Source organism: Notothenia coriiceps, unplaced genomic scaffold (assembly GCF_000735185.1).
Source record: "Notothenia coriiceps isolate Sejong01 unplaced genomic scaffold, NC01 NC01_scaffold00017075, whole genome shotgun sequence".
Classification (NCBI taxonomy): Eukaryota; Metazoa; Chordata; class Actinopteri; order Perciformes; family Nototheniidae; genus Notothenia; species Notothenia coriiceps.
In genome coordinates, this window is record NW_011349776.1 from 423,197 (window position 1) to 449,104 (window position 25,908).

Here is a 25,908-nt window from a genome sequence, read left to right on the forward strand (position 1 = left end):
TCCTCTCAGCTGTAAGTGGAAAACAAACAGATATGCTGAGGTTTTTTCAGTTATCCTCTGCTTTCTCTGTGGTTTTACAATATATATGTAATTTAAGGCAGGAACTACTTTCTGTAAAGTGACAGACATTGTTGACTTGAGAGAAAATCGGTCACTTGTGCATCTCTCAATCTATCCCTTCATGAGTCTGAAGTGATGTCATCTTGACTGCTTTTCCATGTTTTGTTAATTACAGCTAATGGACTAATGAAAGGAACAAAAAAGTAACCTGAAGGGAGTTAAGGAGTTCAAGTGTATACTGGGTACAGTCTGTACATTTGAGAAGAGAACAAATCTAACTTGTGGGAATCACGGGGCAATGTAAGAATCAAATAAATGCGGAGAGGAAAACAGGCCCTTTTTATTAGGTACAGTCTGTACATCTGAGAAGAGAACACATCTAGCTTGTGGGAATCACAGGGGGATGTAAGAAAGAATGCGAAAAATAAATGATAAGTGGTTAGAGGGAAAAGGGCCGGGCAGAGGGGTGGACCCGGCAGAAACGTGTGTGTGGAGGATCTGACTGTTTCACTTGAAACTGTCCCAACAGCAGGGAAGAGCTGACAGCATATTTCCATCCTCTAGGAGAGAGACTTTTTCTCATGAACACTTGGGAAGACGCCTCGTCTGCTGTGTTTCTAATCTTTGGACTGAACCATCCCACAGACAAGAAGATGTTCATCGCCAGCTCTGGTAATGAGAAACAAAAATGTTTGCTTGAGCGTGTGTGTGTGTGTGTGTGTGTGTGTGTGTGTGTGTGTGTGTGTGTGTGTGTGTGTGTGTGTGTGTGTGTGGTGCAACGAGAAGCAGAGAGAGTGGGAGAGAGAAAGAGATAATGGAGCTATTGTGGCAGTTTACACCCATGGTTTTCAGCCTGACACGACCCACTCAACGTGTGTGAGAGAGGTCACATACATTCATTATCCTTATTGCGTGCCAATGTATAACTTCACCACTACAGAGCAGGTGGAAAAGAGAGTTTAGGAGCCAAGCCCAGCCTTCTCTGAATGGGCATTTTTATGTGTGTGAGATCCGGCTGCCTTCAGGGCTCACGCGTCCAGAAATGTAGTTGGAGTTATAGACTGGTCCAGTATTTCACCTGACAAGAGTGTGAGGTAAACACAAGCCTCGGTGAGTAGATTTTTTACTTTAAAGTGCCTAAAAACCCTGCAATGTGATGCATTTATATATATTATGTATATCTACTCTAATCTAATTTCTGTGTAACAAGGGAAACAGGTCAAATATGCCATATGATTATGACTTGTTTGCATGTGCATTGTCTTGGTTGAGACAGAAAAAAGTAGGCAGAGGATAAAAAGGAAAATAAAATCTTAATATGCACAGATTTCTGTTCTTAGTTTTTGCTCTTGTCTGTCTGGGAGAGTGCTCCATCGAGGTGGTTTAAGGCTGATCTCATGACACAAGTTGGATCTCTGTACTGTGTGATGGATGCAATATATGAGAATATGGGTGTTGAATCAGATAAGAAGATTGAAATGGCATTCATGTGCACACATCGTTCATTTGTGGCTGAATAACAGCATTGTTTTCTTTCCTGTTGCAAAAACGTGACACCAATGTCCTCCAAATATCTGGGTCTTTCTTTGTAGATGATGATAATCTGTATAACTCATCTGTGAATCAGACTGTCATCACACTGCTGCCTCCGGATGAGTGTCTTTCTTATCCTGATTTGAGTCTCACATTCATGCAGCATTCCTCCAAGCCACAACAAGCTCCACAATTCAGTTACGGGTCAAGAGGTCATGTTATGGCCTGTCAATGTTAGCGGAAGAAGGAGGATGTGTGCACTCCTGAGAGGAAGTGCAGACAGGGTTTCAGGGCACTGAAGTCCCTGTTACCTGGACTAATGCGAGAAGGAAAGCTAAATCTGTTTCTCATTAGACTTTTACACATTCTTCAACTTTAGGGAATGTTATCTGCGTCTCTGACTGTATCCTGCCAAAGCATTTTGAGCATGCTTCCACCTGTCTGTGGCGGGTTTCATTCAGCTGTTTCCATGGTGATTCTGATCTCCTCTCCAGGTTTGGTTTCCCAGAGGTATGAGGGAAAACATCCACCCTTTGAGAGGTTTTGTTTTTAGTCCTGCTGGGTGTCCACTCACCCCACAACACACAGCTCAGGGATCCTAAAGTTGTGTGGTGGAGACGGTTTTTTAACCAGTTAGTAGAGGTGAAAGGCTTGACGTGATTCGCAAATTGATGTAACAGAGGTTCGTACACATTTAAAAAACAAAGAGGTCAAAGGCAAAATACCAACATGCACTGGGCATCCGAGGAAAGACGAGGTGCAGGAAAGCCACGGGGTGAAGGGCTGACGGACATAACAAGGTGTCTGGGGAAAGTGGTGGTCGAGTGCATTAGACTAGCAGAAGACTGGGATGTTTGGAGACTCCCAAATGACCCACAGGCTACTCGAGTAACTTGACCACCTGTCTACCGTCATGTCAGGGCATCCTTCTGCTCCACAGCTTTAGACAGTATGAAAGAGTGTACGAAAAACTCTACATTCTGAACCAGACACATGACTCAAGAACCAGAAGAAATCCTCACATCAGTGCGATCAGTAAAGCATACATGCTGACGCTGCAGTGAGCAAATACTCTTGTAACGGGGAACTTGTATCCTCCTCCATTTGTTATAATAATGTTACTTGCTTGCTTTCGCTAGATTGACTAGTGTAGATTTAAAATCCACATTTAAATGACATGCAGGAATGTTTCACCCCCTCAGCTGTAACCTCCACATCATCACTGCTCCAAGTCCATCTGGTTACTTAGTTTGCCTCTTGTTTGTTTTTATTCTCCTCAGTGACTCATCATCTCCTTCACTTCCTCCATCTCCTCTCTGGCCGCCGACCATGGGAAAAGCCTTGAGAGATCAATAGTGGAGTCTTTCTCCCACTCTCTCTTTCTCTCTGACTGTATAATAGTTCCAAGTCGTTCCTGTGGGACTTCTGGAAAGATGGCTCACACGTGTTCGCCCACTTCCTGTGGATCTTGGTGTTTCTCTATCCCATCATCATGGATGTTTAAAGCACAGTAGACACAATATAATCATCTATACTTTGTCATATTATCATAAAGAGTTTTCCAGATCGGAAATACCCGTTTTCAAATCTGTTACATCAGAGCAGGAAGTCAGAGGTCTTTTCCATCTCCTTACTCCTACACTTATTTGTATTTCCACCTTGGATGTGTCTGTATTACCAACGCTAAGGAGCATTTAAGGGGTCTGCAGCCTCCTCTGATCATCTGGTGTGGTCCGTCTGATCTTTGAATCCTGAAATGTAAACCCTGTAGGAGTGAATACAACTTAAGGACTCTCTGAGGAGGATCTGGACTTTAACCCCCAACTCCTCTCTTAATACGGGGTGTTTTTGAAATTGAAGTTGAAGGGTTTATCTGCCAAGGGAGGGAGTCAATAAGGAACATGTTCTTTGGGGAGATGTAATTGCATATTTCAGAGGGCAGTGCCGACGGCGGTTCCCCCTCTGTAACTCTGCACCGGGATGGGGAGGAGGGAAATAGCAGAGGAACTCAGTAGGTGAATGAAGAAAGCTAGGAGCAAGACGTAAACAATTATGTGGACATTGCTTTAAGGATTAACACAATTCACACTCATCATGGAACTAGCTGTTGTCTGGACTCTGTAGGAGAAGAAAAAATGGTAAGAGCTGCATGCCTCTCCGTTAAGTAAGTTGTGTTTGCAGCACTGTTGTGTTTTAAATAGTTTTCTGACTATCTGTGTGTCCACCTTAATAAAGTTACACTCTCTTTTATTTTATGGACCTTTTACAATGTCAAATGTAATCTGTTTTGTCAGTGTTCATTCTGAGCAGAAATCATTTCTCTTTAAAAGTAGCAGCCCAGACTGTGTGGCTGGCGGTGTCTATTTTCAGAAGCTCATGGCAACTCTGAAGGGCATAACTGCTCCCATAATCACAGGTTACAGTGGAAGGCCCTGCATTTGCAAGCACTAAAACTATTCTCCGGCCTGGGTGTGTACGTCAAATCACTGAGGCTTGTGGGAGCAGAAGCATGTGTGTGTGCACATGTGTGTGTGTGTCAGACAGCGAGAGACACATTAGCCTGCCCACTCTCCTGTCCTGTGTCTGACTGCGTGGCTCAAAGAGGGCCAGTGTTGACAGGCAGTGGGCTGACGGCAGAGCGAGAGGGGTCCAGTGTCAGCGGGGAACAGAGGGGACGGTCTGTTCCCCGTGTCACTGGGTCCTCTGAGACTCTCACACAGGACGGGATTGTCAGATATGTGTGGCTTCACGCGGCGGCTTCGTCTGGAGTGACATCAGACGAAGATAAAACGCCCTGTTGTCTCAGCCAGGGCTAAAATTGGAGCAAAACAGCTGTGGATGGTTTTTCATGAATTTTAATTGATCAGTGATGTCAGCATGGAGCGACAATGAGCTCAGACATTTGATGCCATAGTCATGTGTTGGTGTGCTAATGGGCTGATGTGGTCACTTCCTGGCAGACAGACTGGTGAGACATTAAGGAATAAGTAGAATAATGCACCAAGCTTTTATGTCTTCTTTACTTGACCAGAGAGATATAGAGGGAGAGCAGACTTTAATTCACCTGATCAGATGACATGAGAGCCTTTTCAATAAAATAAACATTATTTAGATCATACAAATATTCATATAAATAGAAGAATCATGAAAAACTAATACAAATAGGTTTATTTTATTAGCCCAATGCAGGTATAATTTCTGGTATGGACTTAGAGTCACTGGGTCACATGACATAGAAGCCATTGAAAAATCTGAAATGATCTAATAGGATATTTGTGTGAAATCAATTCATGACACATCAGTAATAAAAAATGAATAAATAACATTGTTATCATTCAACATGTAATCTATTGACGGTCCCTAAGTGAAACCCTTTGGTTAAGAGTGAGGGATTCAATCTAATTGACTGGGGAAGTTTTAAGATGATTTATATTAGTTAACAATATACCCAAGTGACATTACAGGTGGTTAAATAAAATTAATTTCCTCAAAATTTGTATTTTTTCCCATACTCTCGCAGCTATCTCAACTTCAGTGGCACTAACATACATCAAAAAGTCCTGTTTTTCATTCCTACCTCTATTCTAACGATTTTTACAGACGTTGGACGAGTATAAAATGAAGTGAATCCTATACTTTTGCCTTTAAAGTCATCATATCTGAAAACATTTATTGTTTGGAGAGATGGTGTAATTTATCTGCACTTTCCCTCCTCACCTCATACCTCAAAGACCGCACCTACAGGGTAACTTGGAGAGGGTCCAAGTCCGACCCTTGTCAATTAACTACAGGGGTCCCTCAGGGCTCTGTTCTTGGTCCCCTCCTCTTCTCTCTGTACACAAACTCGCTCGGATCAGTCATTAGCCCGCATGGTTTTTCATACCACTGCTATGCTGACGACACCCAACTAATTCTGTCCTTTCCCCGCTCAGACAACCAGGTCGTCGCACGCATCTCTGCTTGTCTAGCAGACATCTCTCAGTGGATGTCTGCTCACCACCTCAAGCTCAACCTTGACAAGACTGAACTGCTTTTCCTTCCTGGAAAAGATTGTCCCACTCTTGACCTAACAATCAACATCGGCCCCTCTGTTGTTTCCCCGACTCAGACTGCAAGGAATCTGGGTGTGACCCTAGATAACAACCTGTCCTTCACTGCAAACATCGCTGCTACAACCCGCTGCTGCAGAAACACTCTTTACAACATCAGGAGGATACGTCCCCAGCCGACCCAGAAAGCAACGCAGGTTCTGGTCCAGGCTCTCGTCATCTCACGCCTAGACTACTGCAACTCCCTCCTGGCTGGTCTACCTGCATGTGCCATCCGACCTCTGCAGCTCATCCAGAATGCAGCGGCTCGTCTGGTCTTNCTGACCTGACTACCTTCTAGACTCTCCTTACGTTTCCTCGTCTCTTTATTAGTATAATTTCTGTCGTTCGGCGGTATTCTTCGGTTGTTCTCAGTGTTCCCACCACAGTGAAACGGACTTCCTATCACACACAATTCGACAAACGAAATAACCTATCTCGATTGCTCTCTGGCTACACCTGTCTGACCAGTACGATGATGGTTTACTGTACCTCTCATTTTCGACTTATTTCATTATGGTACGAGATTTGACAGCATAATGAAATGCGAATGTTGCTGTACCACCAGTCTTCACCCGTCGCCATTTCTCGATCCAACTTCAACCTTTCTCTCACACCTTTCAATTGCCGACGATTCGCCGCTCTACAATCTGCTGCTGCCTTCGGACGTCGCGGGCCGCCGTGTCGGAGGTGTAGGAGTTGTTTTTGTTTTGTCGAATGTCCGCTTACGATTGCGAGGAGGCTCGCGATGCAGGTGGTAGGTTGTGGACTTCGTAAGGCTGAAACGTTTCGGAGTCCTGACCCTTCGCTACCTATCGTCCAAGCTCTCTAAGTCTGACCGGTCGTTGGAGTAGAATCGTTCTTCGATTGGTCCACTTGTGCGACTGATCGCGTACCCCGGCTACTTCGTCTGCTCTAAAATGGCCCCAGTACCTAAAATAGGCTGCGTGGTATCTGTCGTCATGTGACAGCCATTTTCGGTGTGAACTTTGCATGAAACACGGATCTTTCTTGCACTATATACTTCTCGCGTTGTAAGTTTAGTCTCTCACGTCGGTTGGTTTGCTCCGACATCTGCGAAAGTAATGACGTAACATTACGGGATTCGTCTTTTGACGTTTATGCTCGTGAGGGCGCTGCATCAATTATTTCTGGCCGAGCATCACCCCAACTCTCTGTGGTCAGGATCGACTCTCCTAGTCAATCTGTTCCTAAACTGCGAGCCTTTTTCGTCAGTTAGACCGGTCTGTCAGGTCACTAATTTTTTTCCGTCGTTGTCTGGAGTCTCTCCCCCATTTACCGTAACTCCTCATTGTTTTCCGTCTTCTGTTTTGGGTAGAGTGGGGTATTCAGGGGAGTAGTTGGTTACGTGGGTAGTTTGTTTCGGTGTCGGTAGTAGACTTACCCCCCCAGTAGACTAGCGTCAGTACGATGTCTACACCTTTCAGGGGCACCAGTACCGTTACGCGTCACGGGTCGGTCTCCTCCAACTGTACAGTACGTACACCGTTCTTCTCCTAGTACATGTCGTTTTCGTGCATTTAGACCTGGTTTTCGTCGCACTGTGCGCATCTTTGTCTTTCAACGCTACTTACTACTACTACTGTGAGGACAGAGATCCAGAGTCATCTACGTCCAAATCTGGGACCATTACGACTAAACTCGATATTCCCTGGTATTTCTCAGTGCCAAATTCTATCTGGGTTCTCGACTACAGAGTCAATAAGGTCGGTCTGAGGATTACGGTAACGACTCTCGTTGTGTCGTCAATGAATTCGCGACGTCTGGTGATAAACCGGCGTCCAGGTACGAAAGCTAGACAAATCCGTCTATGTCTCTCAGTTGATACGTTTCCTCTCGTCCACTTATGTCCTCCTACAAATGGCAACAGTTTAACTAAAATTTGTTTTCATCCGGGAGCAATTCCCGTGGTCCGTTCACATTCTCGAATTGATCAGATGTCTCATCTGTCCGTATCTGTTCAGTCTCTACCTTCTCAGGATGGGTCTTCAACACAGTCCCAAATCCATACCTACGTTGCGGTCGGTATTGTGATAGTTTGAGTTCTCGGTCTGCGATAAGGGCTAAGGGACCGTTGTGCATCTGCCCAGGGGTAGGGAGATGAGCTAGTTTCACTTTCTCCTCGAGTTTTTTTACCTCCTGTAACCCCAGTTAGAGTGCTCACTTCTCGGCTGGCTGACACAGCGCGGTCCAAGGCCACCCGGGTGTTTTCTTGACCGAGTCCACGCCCCGTAGCACGCAGCTCGGAGTGGGCGGAGTTGCTTCGTCTACAGCGTCTCTCTGTTATGTATGAACGGAAGTCAACTCGTCTGTTCCAACCTAGAGACCGTCCTCGGGTCTAGAAGTCGGTGTCAATCTACGGTTTGTCTCCTAAACCGTTCTAAGGTCATAGGGGGCTCAGCAGTCGACATGTGGTTGCAAGTATTGAGGGAAAACGCCGCGAAAATGAATTGTCTGACGGGTAGAGCCGTATCAGCAGTCGGGCGTCTATGTAAAGTCGCCCGCGTACAGTTACTTAATAGCTGCCCGACATCCCTCAATACCAACACCTAATAAATTTGAGCAAGTTATGACATTTCGTACATGTACTCTCATTATTTATTATTTACCACTTTCGATCCGTCGCAACAGAAGACCAATAATAAACTCTGGAAGTTTCCATCGTACAGAGTGGTCTCATCAGTCTCATTCAGACGTTCTCACGCGCTATCAGTGTTTTTATCGTTTCGAATATATGGTTCTATCCCGGACCCGTCTACTTTCAAACACCATCCGTAGCCGCCTTTGCGGAAAGTTTTTAGGTGAAAGTGTGCTGAGTATAGCGATTAAGACCCTGTCGGACACAGGACTCCGGTATCTTTGCATGGGTGGGTGTCAGTAGGTTTTATAGCCTTCAAAGTTGAATCACACTTTTCCTATCAAAGTTGTATCAGACAGTTTAGTCGGGACCACCGAACTTCGCGAACTCTTATTATTTGGAGTAATCTATACGTTTCCCTTTGGTCGTTTCTATTCTTTTACCATGTCATTCACATCTGCGTTGTCACGAAAGTCTTCGTAAACCCAAATCCGTGGTCATATGACATTCCATTGTGTTCTTTACCGGATGCTGTGAAGGGGGGGGGAAACTAGTATAAACTAGTTACGTTCTTTTTATTTTGTTACTGTCCTATCTGGACTATTTGTGTATTACTTATGTGAGTAGCGACCGAAACTATCATTTGTGTTAGTATTTGTAATAGTACCTTTCACCGGGACAAAAACACCTCCTGTCTGAGGCATACATCTCTTCGTTTTCTTATGACTTTTCTCCCTTTACGTTACAAATGTCCCGTGTTAAAATCGGGTCCAAAGCCACAGGCTGAGAAGTCACCAGCCTTAGTCACCCCCGACTTAGACCAAACCAGCATTTTGTAACAGTTACCAAACTCCCTCTCGTCACATAACATGCTTCACGTATCTCATAGTATGCAGTCCCAGTCATTGCATGTCAGCTTTGAATGTGTCCAATTCAACAAAATGTTTTTGGGAAGGTCAGAGCTAAATTATATTTGTTTGATTGTGTAAAATAAATCCACATCCTATTAAACTTATTTTATTACTTTTCCATGTTGTACATATACTTACTTGTATTACATGTTGAACCACATGCTGGATATCTTCCCCAGCCTCAAGGAAATACAATAAATGGATTCATAATTTAAAAAATGTATAAAAATGTATTACTTAATAATGTTGTGTGCAAACATTTCAAATTTCAAATGAAAAAGAAGTTTACTTTTGAAATTATTTCTCACAAAAACCTTTCTAAATTATAGTAAACTATTAAAAAAGGTTTAGTCAATATAAGTTTTTCTGCCTAAAATAGTTAAAATTGAACGTAAACTATATCAAACACCACATCCATGGCAATTAACCCATTTTTGCCCGCTATTTAAATTGACTTTGGTTGAAGTTAATAACAATATTGATATTATATATATTTAGCATATAATTGATGCAGTCTTTCTGAACACTTGTAAAATACTGTAAATGAAGAATATTTTTAAATGGTTTACACAGATAGTGCCTTAACTTGAATTTGAAAACACGTGGCAATTTTATTAATACAGCAGTTGAAAAGATTTGTGGAAGGATAAATTCTTCATGGGCTTCAATGGCTCTCTAGATAAAGGGCGTTTTATGGTTGCTTGTTATCCTTAGATAGTGGTTTGTTTAAATAACTTGTGACATTTTAATAAATATTGCAAAAAAGGGCTCCAAAAAAGGCATAATATAACCTGGCCGGCTTAACCAGTTGTATTTCTTCAAGCACTACAAGATTACAAGATTCATAGTTTATAAAGTACAATTCTGGGCCATTGATTGTGTAATATCTCCAAACACTGCAGTAAAAATGCCTGCTATGAAGCCTTAAAATGGTGCAGGAAAAGGACTTTACATTGGGTTATACTTAAAGACAGGACTATTCAGTTAAGAGAAGAGAAAAAAGGAAAGAAAATTGTTATAATGGGTGATGTAACATTAATGACAGACATAATATGAGGTCCTTGGCACTCAGACTTTAGAGGTGTCATTTTGTGAACATGGGGCATCACCCTTACAGCATCAGGAGAATGTCGGACACTGGAAGTGTGCTGGAGGCGTTGACTGGGACTGATGGAAGGATGAGGCTGATGAGACTGAAGAATCTGCGAGGTACGAACTACTGGCAGAGGAATAATTATATATTAAAAGACAGCAGCATCATAAGAGGGCAACCATGTGACAGAGTGTGTCACTTTGCTGAAGGATATTTGTGACCAGCTATCCAGGCCAGACTCTAAAGACTTTCCAAGGTGGACAAATGTACTGACAGGAAGTAGGCCTATTGCTGATATCATGTCTGTAATATTCTGTCCTATGGACATGTAAGTGTCTACATAAACAGATGTAGCGGACTACTTCTCTCATTCCGAGTGTCCATCTTTATTTCCAACTGGCGCTTACATGCACACATGCATTACGTCATCCACGTGATCTCTGTATTCAAAGATCTTGTATTCACCAAGATGTTACAATGTCTACCATCCTCTTAAAATACTCTGTCCAACAATATGAGTCTCAGGAAGAAATGTTTTTTTAACGCTTATTAAAAGAAAAACATGCATTATTGTACTCAGGAGGGGACATTGACAGAGGATTACTGGAAAAGTACACGATAAGTACTTCATAGTACTTGTGGGGGTAGTTTCAGTAGTACTGAGTCCAACAGGATCAATCTCACAAAGAATTAATGGCAACAAAACATAATTCCCTCATCAAACTTAGCAGAAGTGGCTTGATTTTGTTCTCAGCAGGGGACTTTGACAGAGTATTTCTCAAAAAATACACAGTAAAAGTACTTCAATGTATTGTTAGTAGGCTTACTAATACAAAGTCTAACAGTATCAATTTCATTAAGAACTAATGGTAACATTCTATTCTTATCATTCATCAAAGATAGCAGAAAACATGCATTATGTACTATGGAGGGGACTCTGACAGAGGATTACTCAAAAAGTACACAGTAAAGTACTTCATTTTATTGGTAGCAGTCAACTAATACCAAGTCCAACAGTGTCAGTTGTATTAAGAACTTGTGGTAAAAAATATTTGTATCACTCATTGAATATAGCAGGAAAGAAAATGAAGAGCAGCTGATTGACGGAGTGCATAATCGTTGGATAGTTTAAATCTCCTTAGTTACAATGTTGTCCATTTTAGTGAAAGGCTTATTATATTTACAGCCCTAATAAAATTCATTTTCTGGGCTCAATATGTGTCTTGGCTGTTTTCATTGTGATCGCTAAATTCAACTTGTTTATAATATTATCACTATAACACTGACCCAGATCGCTAGATCACTAGAAACACCTGCTGGCAAGGGCTGTTCCATGCTCTGCTCAACCCTCAACCTCCCGCCTTCCCAATGGACTCAGTAGCGCCCCCTGATGCCGTGGAGTATGTGTGAGTGAGCATGCCACGGCGGAATATTACTGCCAAAAGTCACGTGAGTGAGTCACGTGACTTTTGGCAGTAATATTCCGCCGTGAGAAGAAAACAAAGTTTTGTACTTGTACAAAAAAAGTGTTGTAGTTGTAAAAACAAGTTGTGTACTTGTAAAATCTATGCTGAATTTGTCTCTGAAACATGATTTATTAGAAAAATTGTATGTGTTTCTTTGATAGATACGTTTTTTCTTTGCAAAACTAAATGCATTAGTTTGTAGATGGTGTTTTGTATTTGCAAACCACATTGTGTTTGTTAGTGAATCATAAGGCATTTGTTTAGTTTGTTTGTGGCGTTATGGCAGGAAATCTGAAGGAAGGGGCAGATTTTTTCCAGTTGTGTACTTTTCAAGTTCTAACGCACTCGAGCTGGTTTCTACCCTACCTTTTAAGCGATTTTCATTGTTGATAATCTGCAGATTATGTTCTTTTTATAAGTCATTAAGTCATTTGGTCTATAAAATGTCAGTAGAGTGGCAAAATGTATACCAATTCCTCCAAAAGTCCAAGACGATCTATATAAATCTCTTATTTTCATCAGTCCAGGCAATTTTTTGGCAATACGCTAGTTGGTTATCAACCTCATGGTGAAACCTCAAGTTACCTTTTACTCTTGGTTTTAGTATAGATTAAGCAAAGAAGATGAAATATGTATTAAGTGAACTTCAAAGGTGCTGGTTGGCTGATTTTTTCACTTCTGAATAAAGCCAAGATAGTTTTCCCCCCATGTTTCAAATCTTTATGCTAAACTAGGCCAACAGGCTCAACAATTTAGATGCAGACAGTAAAGTGAAATAAAATTATGTTTCATTTTTGTTTAAAATTCGGCCTTCAAGGTCTGGTCAACTGTCTTTTCTCCCTGAAAAGGGCTCTACATTGGAGGCTCTTCTATTGGATAGTCTAAAGATTTTTATACAAACGTAGTTTGAAATTCAGAAAACAAAAGTGCTTCATCAGCAAAAGGATCAATAAATGATGTAATAAAAACTGTTTTATAACCATTTGTTTCCTATAAAGAATTGTGCTTATTTTACTATTGCTGGGCTTCCCAATTGGATTTCTCCGAATGTTTCAGAATAATACTGATTAATTCTCTTTCAGGAACAACCATTACATATTAACCAGAGCATGCTCCCTTCACTCGGCAGTCCCATAGTGACACAGCCTTTCACCACAGCCATGCGCTCTCGGGTGGGACATGGAGGGTCAAGGGGCAGAATACGTAACAGACAACACGTGTTTTTTCAGGCTCTAAAAGAAACACATTGTTCGGGCTATTAAAGGATGTACGTGAGATCAACAGGATTGCAGAGAAAGACGAACCTCTGGAAGCGTGCTTATAATATTGTAAACTGAGGGCAATTAGATGTCAATTTAAGTCATTGTAATGATAAAACAATGTACATTATTTCCTATCATGTACATTTCTTAAAATACCAAAGTTATATATTGTCATTTTCAAAAATGTAAGATTTAGTCTGCTATGCTATTTTATGCCAATGTGGTTTAATTTAGCTTGGCACAATACCGTAGACAGGGTCAATGTGAGAAATCTCTTGGTGACATAATCATTGTGGATAGTGACATTTCCCAACTGCAAATCCGAAGTGTGTTTTCTTATCTATGCGGTCCCTGTTAAGTGTTTCCGCTGCTTATCACATGAAGCCATATCTATATGGTGACGCTCTAGAGCAGGCTAGATTGTGGGAGGGTAAAACAGACAGAGAGGGGGGACAGGCACTACAACTGCGTCAGAAACATTGAGCAACACTACCCTGTTTACATCAGTTGACTTTTAAATGATAAGGCAGTGTTTGAATCTTTACTACTAAGAGTCCTTTGTTTTAGTGCCTTCATTTTAATGGATGTATTATTACAGCTTCTTCTTAAGATACTGCATTCAACAATTATTCAGGATGTGATTGAACTTTTTTTCTACAGAATATTGACCCAAACTCCAAGCATGTATAATCAACAGATAGCTTTACATCCAAATGTCAAGGCATTTAACAATATAAACGTTTTTATTTAGATAAATGTGCATTTATTGCAAAGAAAATTGCACAATATAAAATGATCTCAATCTTGGATAAAAACAGTATATGTTGGTTATTACCCCAGTGTGCTTATAGCCTTGTGTCTTCTGCTAATGTAAAGAGAGCAACAGTGACATCTGCAGGTCTAGAGAAAACATAGCTACATGTTTTTTTACTGTATGCCTAAACTATGGCCTAAACCCATAACTACAGTATGAACGTTTAATTAAAACCTCTTTACATGTGTCTATAAAACTATCTTCATCATATATCCAAAAGGATATATATTAAACAAAAACATAAATGCCAGAAGTAGTTATTTTATCAAAAGGTTTTATTCAGTAACATCAATGCCTTAACATAAGAGATGCTTTGGTGACTCGGGAATTTTCACTGAAAACTAATAAGCATGTAGAACTAAAACCTGCTTAGTATTCAGATGTTACCATTATACTGTGTAATGTATAACATTCGGAGAAAAAAATAAAACAGCTTTCGTGTTGCGTATCCTCAAGACTATAATGGATGTGCAACAAGAAAGATGGTGTAAGAGTCAAATAGAAGACTTAAATAAAAGGAAAATTCAGGAAAGCAGGGGACATGAAACAAACCACTTTGCTTTGAATTATTTTAAGATATATAAATGGAGCTGAGGACGAAATGTTTAATTAAAATTAAAATACATAGAGCTTTTTGTCGTCTATGATCTATTTCCCCATTTTCCTTCAAAGGGTTTCAAACAAGAACAATATTTTACATTTAAAACAAAAACATGTGTCCATGTATGGATGCTTTGTCCTTGTACTGGGTGGTGATGATTGTACTGTAGGTGAAAGTTGAGTTGTAGTCCTGCGGACGAGGGCTACTGCAGCTCAACAGGCATGATAGGGTGGAGGCAGAGATGGCTGTGTGAACATCAGTACAACGCTTCAGTATTACTGCTTCTAGGCTTCCTGATCTTCTCTATGTTCTTCAGGATCATGTCGTGTAACGTTACCTTCACAGAAAATAAAAGAGACCATGTGGAAAATACAGCTTACTGTTGAAATACTTCCATTGAGTCAAACAAATATTATATGAGAAATAGAAATAATAACTTACATATTGATTTCTGAGCTCAGAAACTATGATCTTCAGACTGATGTATTCCTTCTCATCGATCTCAGTTACTGTGCGCCGATAGTCCTCCTAATAAAAAAGATCAAGTTGATCCAAATATCAATATTCATGCTCATCTTCACTTAAGGCGAGACACCCCAGGTGAATAGGGTAATTTTTTTAACTTAAAGGTATCAGCTAGAAATTTCTCCAGTTAATTACTTACAATAAGACAATTGTCTTTTGTATTACAAGTTTTCTGAAATAGCATGTTTAAATATGCAAATTAGCCATTATCTCATCAAATATGTGCATATTTTAACACATTTCAGGAATCGAAATCTGAACTTTGGATAAAGCCAGGTTCAAAATTCAAGAATTTTGAACCTGGCTTTATCCAAAGTTCAGATTTCGATTCCTGAAATGTGTTAAAATATGCACATATTTGATGAGATAATGGCTAATTTGCATATTTAANAGCACAAGCTCCGCTCGCTCTCCCACAATGCAGTTCGCAAAAGCTGACGTAGCCCCATTTCAAGAGAATGGCAAGCTTCACGCACGCAGCTGTGTGGCGGGCCGTAAAAGTACGGCCCGTCCACACGTAGCGGCGGTGCTTGAAGCCTTGCTGGCGGCGTGCTGAAACTCGACCAGACAACCAATCACGAATGAATCTCCCGCGCCCTGACACACAAGCAGCGGGTTTTGATGGCTGTAGACTTTGTACTGGCATATGATTCGATTGGCTGACGCTTCTGCCGAGGCTTCAAAAGTTGAACATTGCTCAACTTTTGCAGCGAGCCACGCCAGCAAAGCTCCGCGTCGCTTCCCACAATGCAGTTCAGCGAAAAGTGACGTCACCCCATTCTAAGTGAACGGGAAGCGTCAACGCACGCCGCCGTGTGGACTGGCCGTATCTCCGAATGCTTCAAAACAGAGTCAGTGTTTTGTCTGCAGAGGATTCTGTGCAGATCTTCCAGAACTGGTATATTATAACTCACAGTTGCCAGACAGTGGGCTGCGTGAGAACACTGACCCTGCTGAGCTGCTCCTGTAACTGTTCCCTTAGAGACAAGGGGCACTTATCAATCTGCCTCTTCAGCTCATTGTACTCATTCCTCTGCTTTTCCAGGGCCTTCCTCTCAGCCGACACATTAGCCCTCCCCTAAAAACACATAGAAACACACACATACGCAACAGTTGGGTCCACATTCACGCACAACCCCAAGTAGAATAAAAAAAGAAAAACACACACAACACAAATCTTTGCAGCCAAGCTTTAAAGATAACGCAGTTAAAGTATTAGAGGATTGAAGCTGAGGTTAGGTTGGCAGGTGTTATAGGGATCACAATGCTTCACACATTTGTTAAAGAGGACATATTATGCTCATTTTCGAACTGGAGGGAAATGAAAAGGTGTATGCAGCACATCTAATACAGCATTTGAGTCTTGGGCATATCCAGCCTGATGCATGGAAACATGCCCCACCTCCCGAGAGAGGAGAGTTTTGTGTTGTAAGCAGTGCATCTCAGTTTATATCTGAGGCACATATTTGCACATACAGGAACGAGTGAGTTCTTAAAAAGTCAAACACAGATGTTCAAGAACATTCGCGTGCAAACCGTACGAAAAAGGCAGACAGCTCGGAGCAGTCGGACAGTATTTATTTTGTCACATAGTTTAGTCCTGAGTGCCCACCTTGTCCTTTTCCTTCTGGGTGGCCTTGTCCAGCTGGCTGAGCTTGAGCTGCAGCTTAGAGATGATATCATTTTCAGCCTCCACCTGCTCATGCTCGGCCCGCTTCTCCGCCTGCAGCAGGGCTTGCTCCATCTCCACCTAGAGACACATGTGGAGTCAGAGTCTGAAAACAACAATCGTGTCGAGCTGAATAAATACTTCCAGGTGAAATGGATTCCAGTCCTCTCGCTATCAGGGTTGATCTTATAAGCTAGAATGTGTGTATGTGTATATGTTGACCTCCTGTTTGGTCTCTTGTAGCTGCAGCTCCAGTTCAGTGACTCTGTGCTTCAAGTCATCAACTCTGGCCAGGATCCTGCTCCTCTCCTCCTCCAGGTACACGTGCTCCTGACCAGCGAACAGATCTTCACACTGAGGGCACATTCAAAAAAAAAAAATGTTTCTATAAGATGTCTAATCTTTGGGAGAGTATGTGGGCCATAAGAAGAAAAAAGGACAGGATTTGGGAATTATTTTACAGTCCAAATGTTAAGAATTTACTGTTTCAAAATGTTGTAAACAAATCAAACTACCAGCGTTAGTACATACACAAAGCTTGACTTCATCTCAACATTTTTTCTTTACTCTTGAAATTCAGAATATTATTTAATTTATTTAATGCAGAATATTATTTAATTTGTTTCCCCTAAAAAACTTCTGTACTAATCAGACCGACACATACAAAATAAATCTAAAGCATGCCTTCACATATATATAATTATTTATTTTTTTAAACGAAGCACTTGAGTTAATTTAGTAATTTTAACTAATTCACCAGCAGCACTTACTTGAATATATCTGCATTTTCCTTGTTGTTCAGAGTTTGATTCTTTATGGTTTTTGCACTTAATGTAACTCGCTTTGGATAAAAGCGGCAGCTAAATGATGTGTAATATGTAATAATAATAACAATAATAATAAATCAGTTCATTACCTCTTGATGTGTGCTCTCTGTGCTGCTGGACTCCTCTCTCTGGGTTTCCTCATCGTTCTCCCTCACCCTCTGGGGTCTGTCTACTTCCTGAATGGTCAGCCCCCCTGCTGTTTTGGAGGGTCCTCTATCGCTCCCCAGTAGCCCACTCCTCACCACCTCTGCCAGCTCTGCAGCACTGTCCTCGTAGTTATAGTCTGCACACAGATGGAGGATGGTCTCCAGCCTCTGTCGCTCCTGCAGAAGACATGGGAGACATAAGCGGGGCCTGTCCTACTTTATAGATCAAATTGCAGATTCGCTGCAAGTGTCCTTGTCTGACATTGTCCCATTTAGGCAGCTGTCCCTCTGCCACCGGCACGGGACAACTGTAACCTGATAGCAGGAGGGCCAACGTAGTTTGCCGCTCAGGGGGGGGTTCATAGTAAAGTTTATCAAGGCAGTTTATGAGATCAGAATCTGACTGTAGTCATTTTAAAGAACGATGTTTGTAAGACACTGCTGACTTTTGGTTGTTTTCTGATCAGACATGTTTTAAATGTTACCCTGTAAAAGAATATAGTTCTTTATTGTGTTTTGTATTTGTTTCATATGCCACATGGTTCTAGTTGTGGCTGGTCTGTTGTTTCCCATCACCCCGAACAATGGGATGCTTGCTTTTATCTACCAAAATAAGAGAGCAGTGTGTGAAACAATAATTAGAATAAAGACTGGGAACTTTTGTGCCTGATGTGTGGTATCGTCACATTATGTCCACAACCACAAGCCCACTTTTGTCTGGTATTTAAATTAGTCAGACTGAATAAAAATAACCACATCAACTCTCATGAGCATTGAGTTTAACAGAAAGATCTCATGTAACTCTTTGCAAGTAAGTGTATTTCGGCTTTTAATTAAAATGTTTAAATCCTTTGCTTTTACATGGATTTGCAGGTCAGTTACTCGAAGGAGCAAAAACAGTGTAACGCTGAAATGAACATCTCTCATTATTATTAATAAAATGTTGCTGTTTTTTTCCAATTGAAATATTTGTTCTTAGTTTTCACCTTATACATCTACAACAATGTACATTTTCCCTCTGTGGGACTAATAAAGGTATTCTGATTCTCAATTAACAAAAACCATCTTAGTAATAGAAATATTTGAAGTCTGTTTCCCCTCATCTCACCTCTCTAGCTTTGCCCTTTACTTTTGCTGCTGCTGTATGGTCCGTTTTGTATTTTTTGTATTTTTAAAGAGCCAGGAGACGGTTAGCTTAGCTTAGCAAAAGGAAACAGCTAGCCTGGCTCTGCTAGTTAGCACCACTTATGTGATATATGTCATTTTATTTTAAATCTGTACAAATACAAAGATGATAAATATTAAGACAGATATGTACTATGAAGTGCAACATTTTGATTTAGCTAGGGTTCAGTAAAGTGACATTACTGTGCCGAGAGAGCCGGGTGCCAAAAGTAGTCCATTCATTTCACTGAGAGGAAATCCTCTCTTTGTCTCTCTCATCTATAAGTATACAGCTAGTGCCAAGAAAGCTAATGTATACATTGCATCTCATCTGTTAATCCTAAATCAAAAATGTTGCACTTCATAGTACATGTCTGTCTTAATATTTATCATCTTTGTATTTGTACAGATTTAAAATAAAATGACATCACATAAGTGGTGCTAACTAACAGAGCCAGGCTAGCTGTTTCCTTTTGCTAAGCTAAGCTAACCGTCTCCTGGCTCTAGCTTCAAACTTAATGGACTGAGAGTGCTATCAATCTTCTCATTTAACTTCTGGCAAGAAAGTTTAACCTACCTCACCACCATGCCAAACAATTCCTTTAATTGGAGCCTGGATATCATTCATTTTGAAGCTAGAAAAACCTGAACATTATCCCTTGGTACGTGGATGAGGTCATTTTCAGTTTAATGTAACATTCAGGAACTTTTGTTCACACATCGGTTAGCCTATTTACATTCTTGTGTCTTGTGTCATTTGTGTACACAGGTATTAATTTACCATAAAAACAGATTAAGACTTAAAATCATTATAGCCTACCATATTTGTTAATTAGCTACATAGCACATCACAGCCAATAGCCAGGAATCACTGAAAACCTGGAAACCTCAACCAACATTCAAATGTTCAGCTTTCAGCTACAAATCTGTACAGTATAGTTTTCTACCCAGTTTAATTATTAGGGTCTTGGTTTGACAAAATAGGACTTGCATGTTTTAAACTTGAACTACCACTTGAATCCAGGATAATATCAAAGCATGCAAAATGAAAATCATGTAATGGGGGAAATTATAATGGTGGATAAAACATTTCGCCCCACCATTAGGCCAATAAGAATCAGTAATTTATCTGTAAATGTACTTGGTAATGCCTTACATTATCTACTCTATGATTTAACACAAATGTGCATCCACAGCATTGAAACCTCTCGGTCCAACTCAGATGCACGTTGTCGGTAACTCTCTTATTTGTTACCAGAAACCTTTTGGTTCCTGGAATAGTCTGTGGAGGGCTGGGAACCCCCACCCTCTGTGGTCGCTTCAGCTGTCAGAAGTAGGCAGGGGTGGGGGCTGAAGAATGGGGATGGGGGGGTAGTGGGTGTGGACTGAGGATGGATAACAAGTATGCAGTCTATGAGCTAGCGTGGGTTCAGATAATAAAAAGCTTTCAGTCAAGCATGGGCAGCTTTGAAAGTAAAAGCCGCTCGTCCTCTTGATAAATATAGTGTTGATTAATAAGCAGCTGGCACATGGCTCTGGACCTTAAGACATGTGGAGGAATGTTCACCCCGTGTTCATCGGGGTGCATGGGCTGAACATGCCAGAAATGCTCTGGGGAGATGAGCAAGTGGCCGTACGCCAGGAGATTTAAACAAGATATCTGAATGCAGACATGGTGTCTGCCATGCCAGCATTCTCACCACCTTCACTTAACTGTCACATGTTTGTGACTCCGTGTATGCTGGTTAAAATCATGTTTTTTGCTAACATTTTGTATACCCTGTTACAGCTGTGGCTTTGTAACTGTCAACTTGTTATGGTGTTAAATTGACCAAAATAAGTTATAGCAGAATAAGGTATGTACAAATTCCACTCATTAACAGGAAATAGCATAAGCAACCGTCATTAAAAAAAAACCTTTAACAGAAAATTGATACTTTTTGAATTCCTGAGCAAAGTTTACACCTATATTTAAACTAAACCTGTCATGGTAAAATTGTTTTCTACTGTAAAGCGATATCTAAAGTGGTGATCACTTACCTGTTTCTCCATTTCCTGCTCACGCATCCTCTCCTCTCTCTGCCATCGGTGGTATTCCAGCAACTCGTCCTCATTGTCACTTATCTCAGAGATGCTGTTTTTGCGTTCCCGGGTATATGGTTTCATGAGACTCTGCTCCCTCATAGTCATGCAGGAAGTCTTTCTTTGGCTACGAGGGCTAGTGAGAGGAGATCCCGACAGAGAACCCAGGCCTGACACGATGGCACTTCCCGGGCCGGACCTTAACTGTTTTCCTCCCGGCTCCTTCTCCAGCCCAGAGAGGGACATTGGACCCTGGGCATACATGGCCCGCATGGCTTCTGCTTTCGAATTAGATGCGAGTTTGAGGTGGCCCTGTAATGCAAGGGTTGAAGTGGAGCCCTGCGATCCTTGAGTACCCCTGCTGGACATATAAGGACTGAGAGGAGGAAGTTCTCTCAAGCTGTTGGAACCAATCGGCTCCGGGGTCCTCAATCTCTGAGGGACTTCCACATTAGAGAGGTGTTGATCTCGCCTGGGACTGGGGGATCTCTTCTGTAGGGAGGAGCCTCGCACTCGAGGGCTGGATGGAGCTGTTGAGGAAAGCTTTATGGGGGATGGTTTGTGGCTATAGTTCTCTGCGCCCTGCCCGGACCCCTTGCTCAGAGGTGTTGGGCTTGATGTGGCCTCGGCTCTTAAGTTCCTACGAAGCTTTGGGCTTTCCTGGGCCCTCTGACCACCACTAGAACCGCTTGAGGCCACAGAGAGTGTGGTCCGTGGATGGGGGACAGGAGTGTAGTTGGTGTGAGGGGAACGCCTAGGTACTGGAGGAGTTTTGCTACCGAGGTTCTGGCCCTGAAAGCTGCTGCTGTTCTCATAAATGGACTCCTCTTCGTTTCTCCCATTGAGCATCCTCGGAGGAGAGGGCTCATGAAAAGGCTGGTTACTAGATCCAGCCTTCAGCCCCGATGAGTCCTGGAGATTCTTTGCTTTGTTGTTGATTTTGGAGTCGCCATTGCTCGAATAAGACTGATGGTTCCCGTTCAGGACACTGGGAGAATCTGGGAAGGGAGACAGAAATGGTTGTGAGTGAGCATTCCTGATGAGTTAAGGAAGAGGACACTTGAGAAGACAGTTGCAAAAACACACATAAACAAACACAGTGGGAGGGATCTGTCCTGTGTCATCTTTGTCCTACTGGCTAGATAAAGGGGGAGCCACCCAGTGTCCCGGTGGCCCACTTTAAATAATGGTAAATGTCTAAGAGCTGATGTTCTCCTATAGGAACCCAGCAATTGGGATGTTGTGCTCCTCAGTAGTGATGTAAACCTACAGGGATCTAGAGATGCTAAATATAAAAGCTGTAGCAGTGTACTTCATTCAAAGCAGATCAAATCAGGGCCTGGTCAGGAAAGAGTGGGTCATACACACTGGAAAGGGTGTGGTGGGCTCTAACTGTATGTTCAGGCACCGACAGCCAAACTAATAAGGTCAGAGGAGAATGGAATCTAAATATCATCCACGGCACGAGGCAACAGTGAAAGCACTTAACGTACCAGAACAATGTTACACCACATGAATGGAACTCTAAAAAGAAAGGTTACAACAATCATTTGTCACAATGGGGTCACACCTAGAGCAAAAACCACACATTTAAATGAACTAGATCACAATGTAGGCCACAGATAATTAGCCCTGAGAAAGCTATTTCTGCATCCCGCCAAGGATAATGACCAATGTGTCAAGTAACCATTTGTTAAGAAGTAATCCCTAAAACTCAGATAGTCTTAACAAGTCAGGCATGTGCAATACGTCATCCAAACCAAAGGCCAATGTTTTGTAATGCCATAGAACAGATGTGCGATTGTTGTTCAGCATTAATGGGAACTTATGAAACTTGTTGTACACTAAGGTGAGTAACCAACTGTGTCTAAATATCCTTCAGGCCAAAGTATTTGTTCCGCCGAGAATAGCTACAGAGGAAACTGTTAAACATTTAATGCGTACCAGTTTATTTCTGGATCCCTGTTAAGTATTATTACTTAACACAATCTCTGTGTTTTTTCCAGTGACTGGATCACAGGAACGCTACTATCTGGTGCTATAGGTGTTTTATGATTATTTAAGTTGGGTCTTTACCTGTAATATGAGTTCTCGTGGTGTTAGGTCCTTGGCTTCCTCCAGGCAGCATGCTCTTCATCCGCAGGGCCTCCTCTGGATGGTTGAAGCGGAAAAAGACAGACTGACCGAAACACAGCATGCACCCTGCCAGGGGAAAAGAAAGTGTGGGTAAAAACCTGACAGTGATGAGTTTGTTAACATTTTAAGAAAGGATGAGTATTATCACCACCATAAAAAGCACTGCCACAACATATTTTGATTGATAGAAAACAATAGGGGGTGTGTAGACCTATTTATCTGGAAGATTTATTTAAAATGCCCTGAAGCTGAACCACATTTCATCTTGACATTAGATAAACGAGGAGATCTGAGAGTGAAAGCAAGTGGTAGAAAACGAGTCACCCACATTGTGACACAGGCATGGAAAAGAGCTCAAAGTTCAAACACACTACTAATGTCATCTATTTGTCTATTATTCAACTACAGGAAGTGTGTTGATTGTTTACCTGGCAGAAAAGCAAACTAGTTTAACTCACGTGTGATTAACCAGTAAGTGAAATCATCTCCTTCTCCTCTCCCTGCATTCCTGCCTGATATAATCCCAGAAGATTTGTTTCCAGGTCTGGATAATCCACAGGGAGTTTAACTTTTATTTCATCCTATAAATGGAAGTCAAAGGTCCATAGGGCTGCAACATTGTCCTTTATGATATAAATGAAGAAGTTTCCTCTCTTCTCAGGTTGTTTATAACATGCCATCCTGACATGAGTCCTGTGAATGAAGCAAGCCTGAAGTATTCTTGTTGAGCAGCTGCTGCCTCCACACACACTGGCTGATCACCCGGCTTCAAATGACATTCTGGTCGAGCTGCTGGCCCTTAATCCCATGGAGAGGGGACTGAGGAGGGTGGGACTGTTGTGCCTTTTTTTCATGGCAAGTGTGTATGTTACTGGAAAGACATGGGACTGCTTTGTTGTTGTGCAGACTGTGTTGTGTCCACTTTTTCTTCACTGTATTTAATACTCAGCAACTCCTAGTTTATGTGTGATAGTAAGCTAATTATAAAATATCTGACTAAACATAAATGTGATTCAACAGATAACAGGGTTAAACACGAGAATAGTATAAAAAAAATGCTAGCTGCTCTTAAGATATTTGCAGTGCCTTGAGCTAAATGCTCAAATTAGCATGCTAACACGCTGGACAATGCTAACATTCTGGTGTTTAGCAGACAATATAGTTACAATCACCATCTTAGCGTAGCATGCTAGTATGCTAACGTTTGTTATGTCAATAGTTTTGCAGTTAGTCATAAACTAAACTTGACAGGGACTACATTTGATGGGATTCCATTGCAAACTGTATTTATTTGGCTATTAAACTTAAAACTACAGTCTTCAAACCTTATGGTAGCACAGGTAAAAAAAGAAACGAAGCTAATCCTTTTACCTCAGGACACCATGACGTTTCAGCACAAACTGAACATTTTATTTTTTGTTGTTGAAAAATGAAAACTGCTATTAAATTTCCGCCCATAGCAGTCACAATACGCACATCTGTACTAATCAATACTATTGGCTAACCTGTTTTATTTTTCTAAGGAAACCAAGTTATTTTATTGATGCAGGAAGCTAGTAAAAAAACATCTTTAATACCAACACTCATTTAGCATCAGTCACTTAACGCTGTGGCGGTGCTACCTTGAGTCAGGCGATAGGGTTTGGTGATGGAAAGGCCATCGACAGAGCACTGGCTTCCACATGGGTGCAACGTGATGCTGCCTGCTTGGTTTTCGATGTAGCAGTGCTGATCTGCGATGCCCAGGCCCTGCACAGGTATGTCTGTGGCCCCGCTGCCCAGCGTGTTCCTCCCTGCAACAACAGCAAACATGTTCCCAGCGTCAGTTACAGGAGATCCGTGTGGACCTGCTATTTTAACACTTCGGTGAAGTATTCTTAGGTTGCAGTTAGAGGTAGCCTACTGGTGTCATTTTAGGGGTCAAGGGCACATGCGGCAGTTTCTAAAAACAAGAGGTGTGCTTAGCCTGGCAGATGAAATGCATAGTGTCAGAACGAGTTAATATAGCCATCTACTATTTTCTGTGTTGTAATTTTCTATCAGTTGTTTTTATATTGCTTTCTGAGTGCAATATAATTAACCTTTAACATTATTTTTCTTATGTGACAGCACAGAGATGGAGCACAAAGATAATCCAGGAAGACGTCTCTCACTACTGTCACACCCTCTCTTCCTCTGTGGTGTTTATGGGCTCAATGCAAGAAGATCCCAGACAAGGGTACCGTATAATTGCAACTGTGGGGCAGTGTTAGCAACAACAACATGGTTATAAGGTAAGGTGTCATCAGTTTGTACAAGTTCATCACTCATGAAAAGTGTTGTTCTAACTTACTACAGATAAAGTGACTTATTTTGTATAATTTGATTATGAGGGTGTCTTTAGGTGCTCACAAAAACAAAGAACGCAGAAATACAGAGAGGTCAGAGCTTCAATACAAACAGTATTTTACAATATAGGTTACATATGTCTTATTAGCTCCTCTTATAGTCACCTTCACTGTTTAATGGTACAGGATGCTAAGGCAAGACTATTTATTGAACAAGCTGTTAATAAAGTTTCATTAAGTTCTATTCAACAAGGATATTAGGAAATCTATAAACAGTAAGTAGTGCACAACTTTACTAAGAAAAAAAAATACACACACACACACACACACACACACACACACACACACACACACACACACACACACACACACACACACACACACACACACACACACACACACACACAGGTGTTTACCTTCCAGCAGTGGCAGCAACGTGATAGCTGTGCTCAAACGTCCACTTCCCAAACTAACCAGGTGGGGGTGCTCTGCCTGGACTTTCAGGGACTTGCCTGTCTCATTAAAGTCCAAAAGGAATGGCTTCCTGTGAAAAATCCATATCAAATAGATAATGTAAATACAGATGACATTGCACATCAATATTC

General features: G+C 41.5%; 1 protein-coding gene and 2 long non-coding RNA genes across 3 annotated transcripts; 1 reads left to right on the top strand and 2 right to left on the bottom strand.

The window, feature by feature from the left end:
• On the top strand, positions 1–9,389 carry LOC104950143 (uncharacterized). Its single transcript, XR_798891.1, has 3 exons — positions 1–11; positions 8,755–8,759; positions 9,170–9,389. It is a non-coding gene; the product is annotated as an uncharacterized lncRNA (long non-coding RNA).
• A 4,697-nt stretch (positions 9,390–14,086) lies between these two features.
• On the bottom strand, positions 14,087–15,026 carry LOC104950142 (uncharacterized). The gene is made up of 2 exons (XR_798890.1): positions 14,869–15,026; positions 14,087–14,764 (listed from the first exon to the last, which is right to left on the bottom strand). It is a non-coding gene; the product is annotated as an uncharacterized lncRNA (long non-coding RNA).
• Positions 15,027–15,862: 836 nt separating this feature from the next.
• Positions 15,863–25,908, bottom strand: LOC104950140 (pleckstrin homology-like domain family B member 1). Its single transcript, XM_010776627.1, has 8 exons — positions 25,720–25,908; positions 24,599–24,769; positions 22,917–23,042; positions 20,799–21,838; positions 17,538–17,771; positions 16,844–16,975; positions 16,565–16,702; positions 15,863–16,030 (listed from the first exon to the last, which is right to left on the bottom strand). The coding sequence occupies exons 1-8, from the start codon at positions 25,898–25,900 to the stop codon at positions 15,863–15,865; spliced, it is 2,190 nt and encodes a 729-aa protein (XP_010774929.1). The 5' UTR covers positions 25,901–25,908.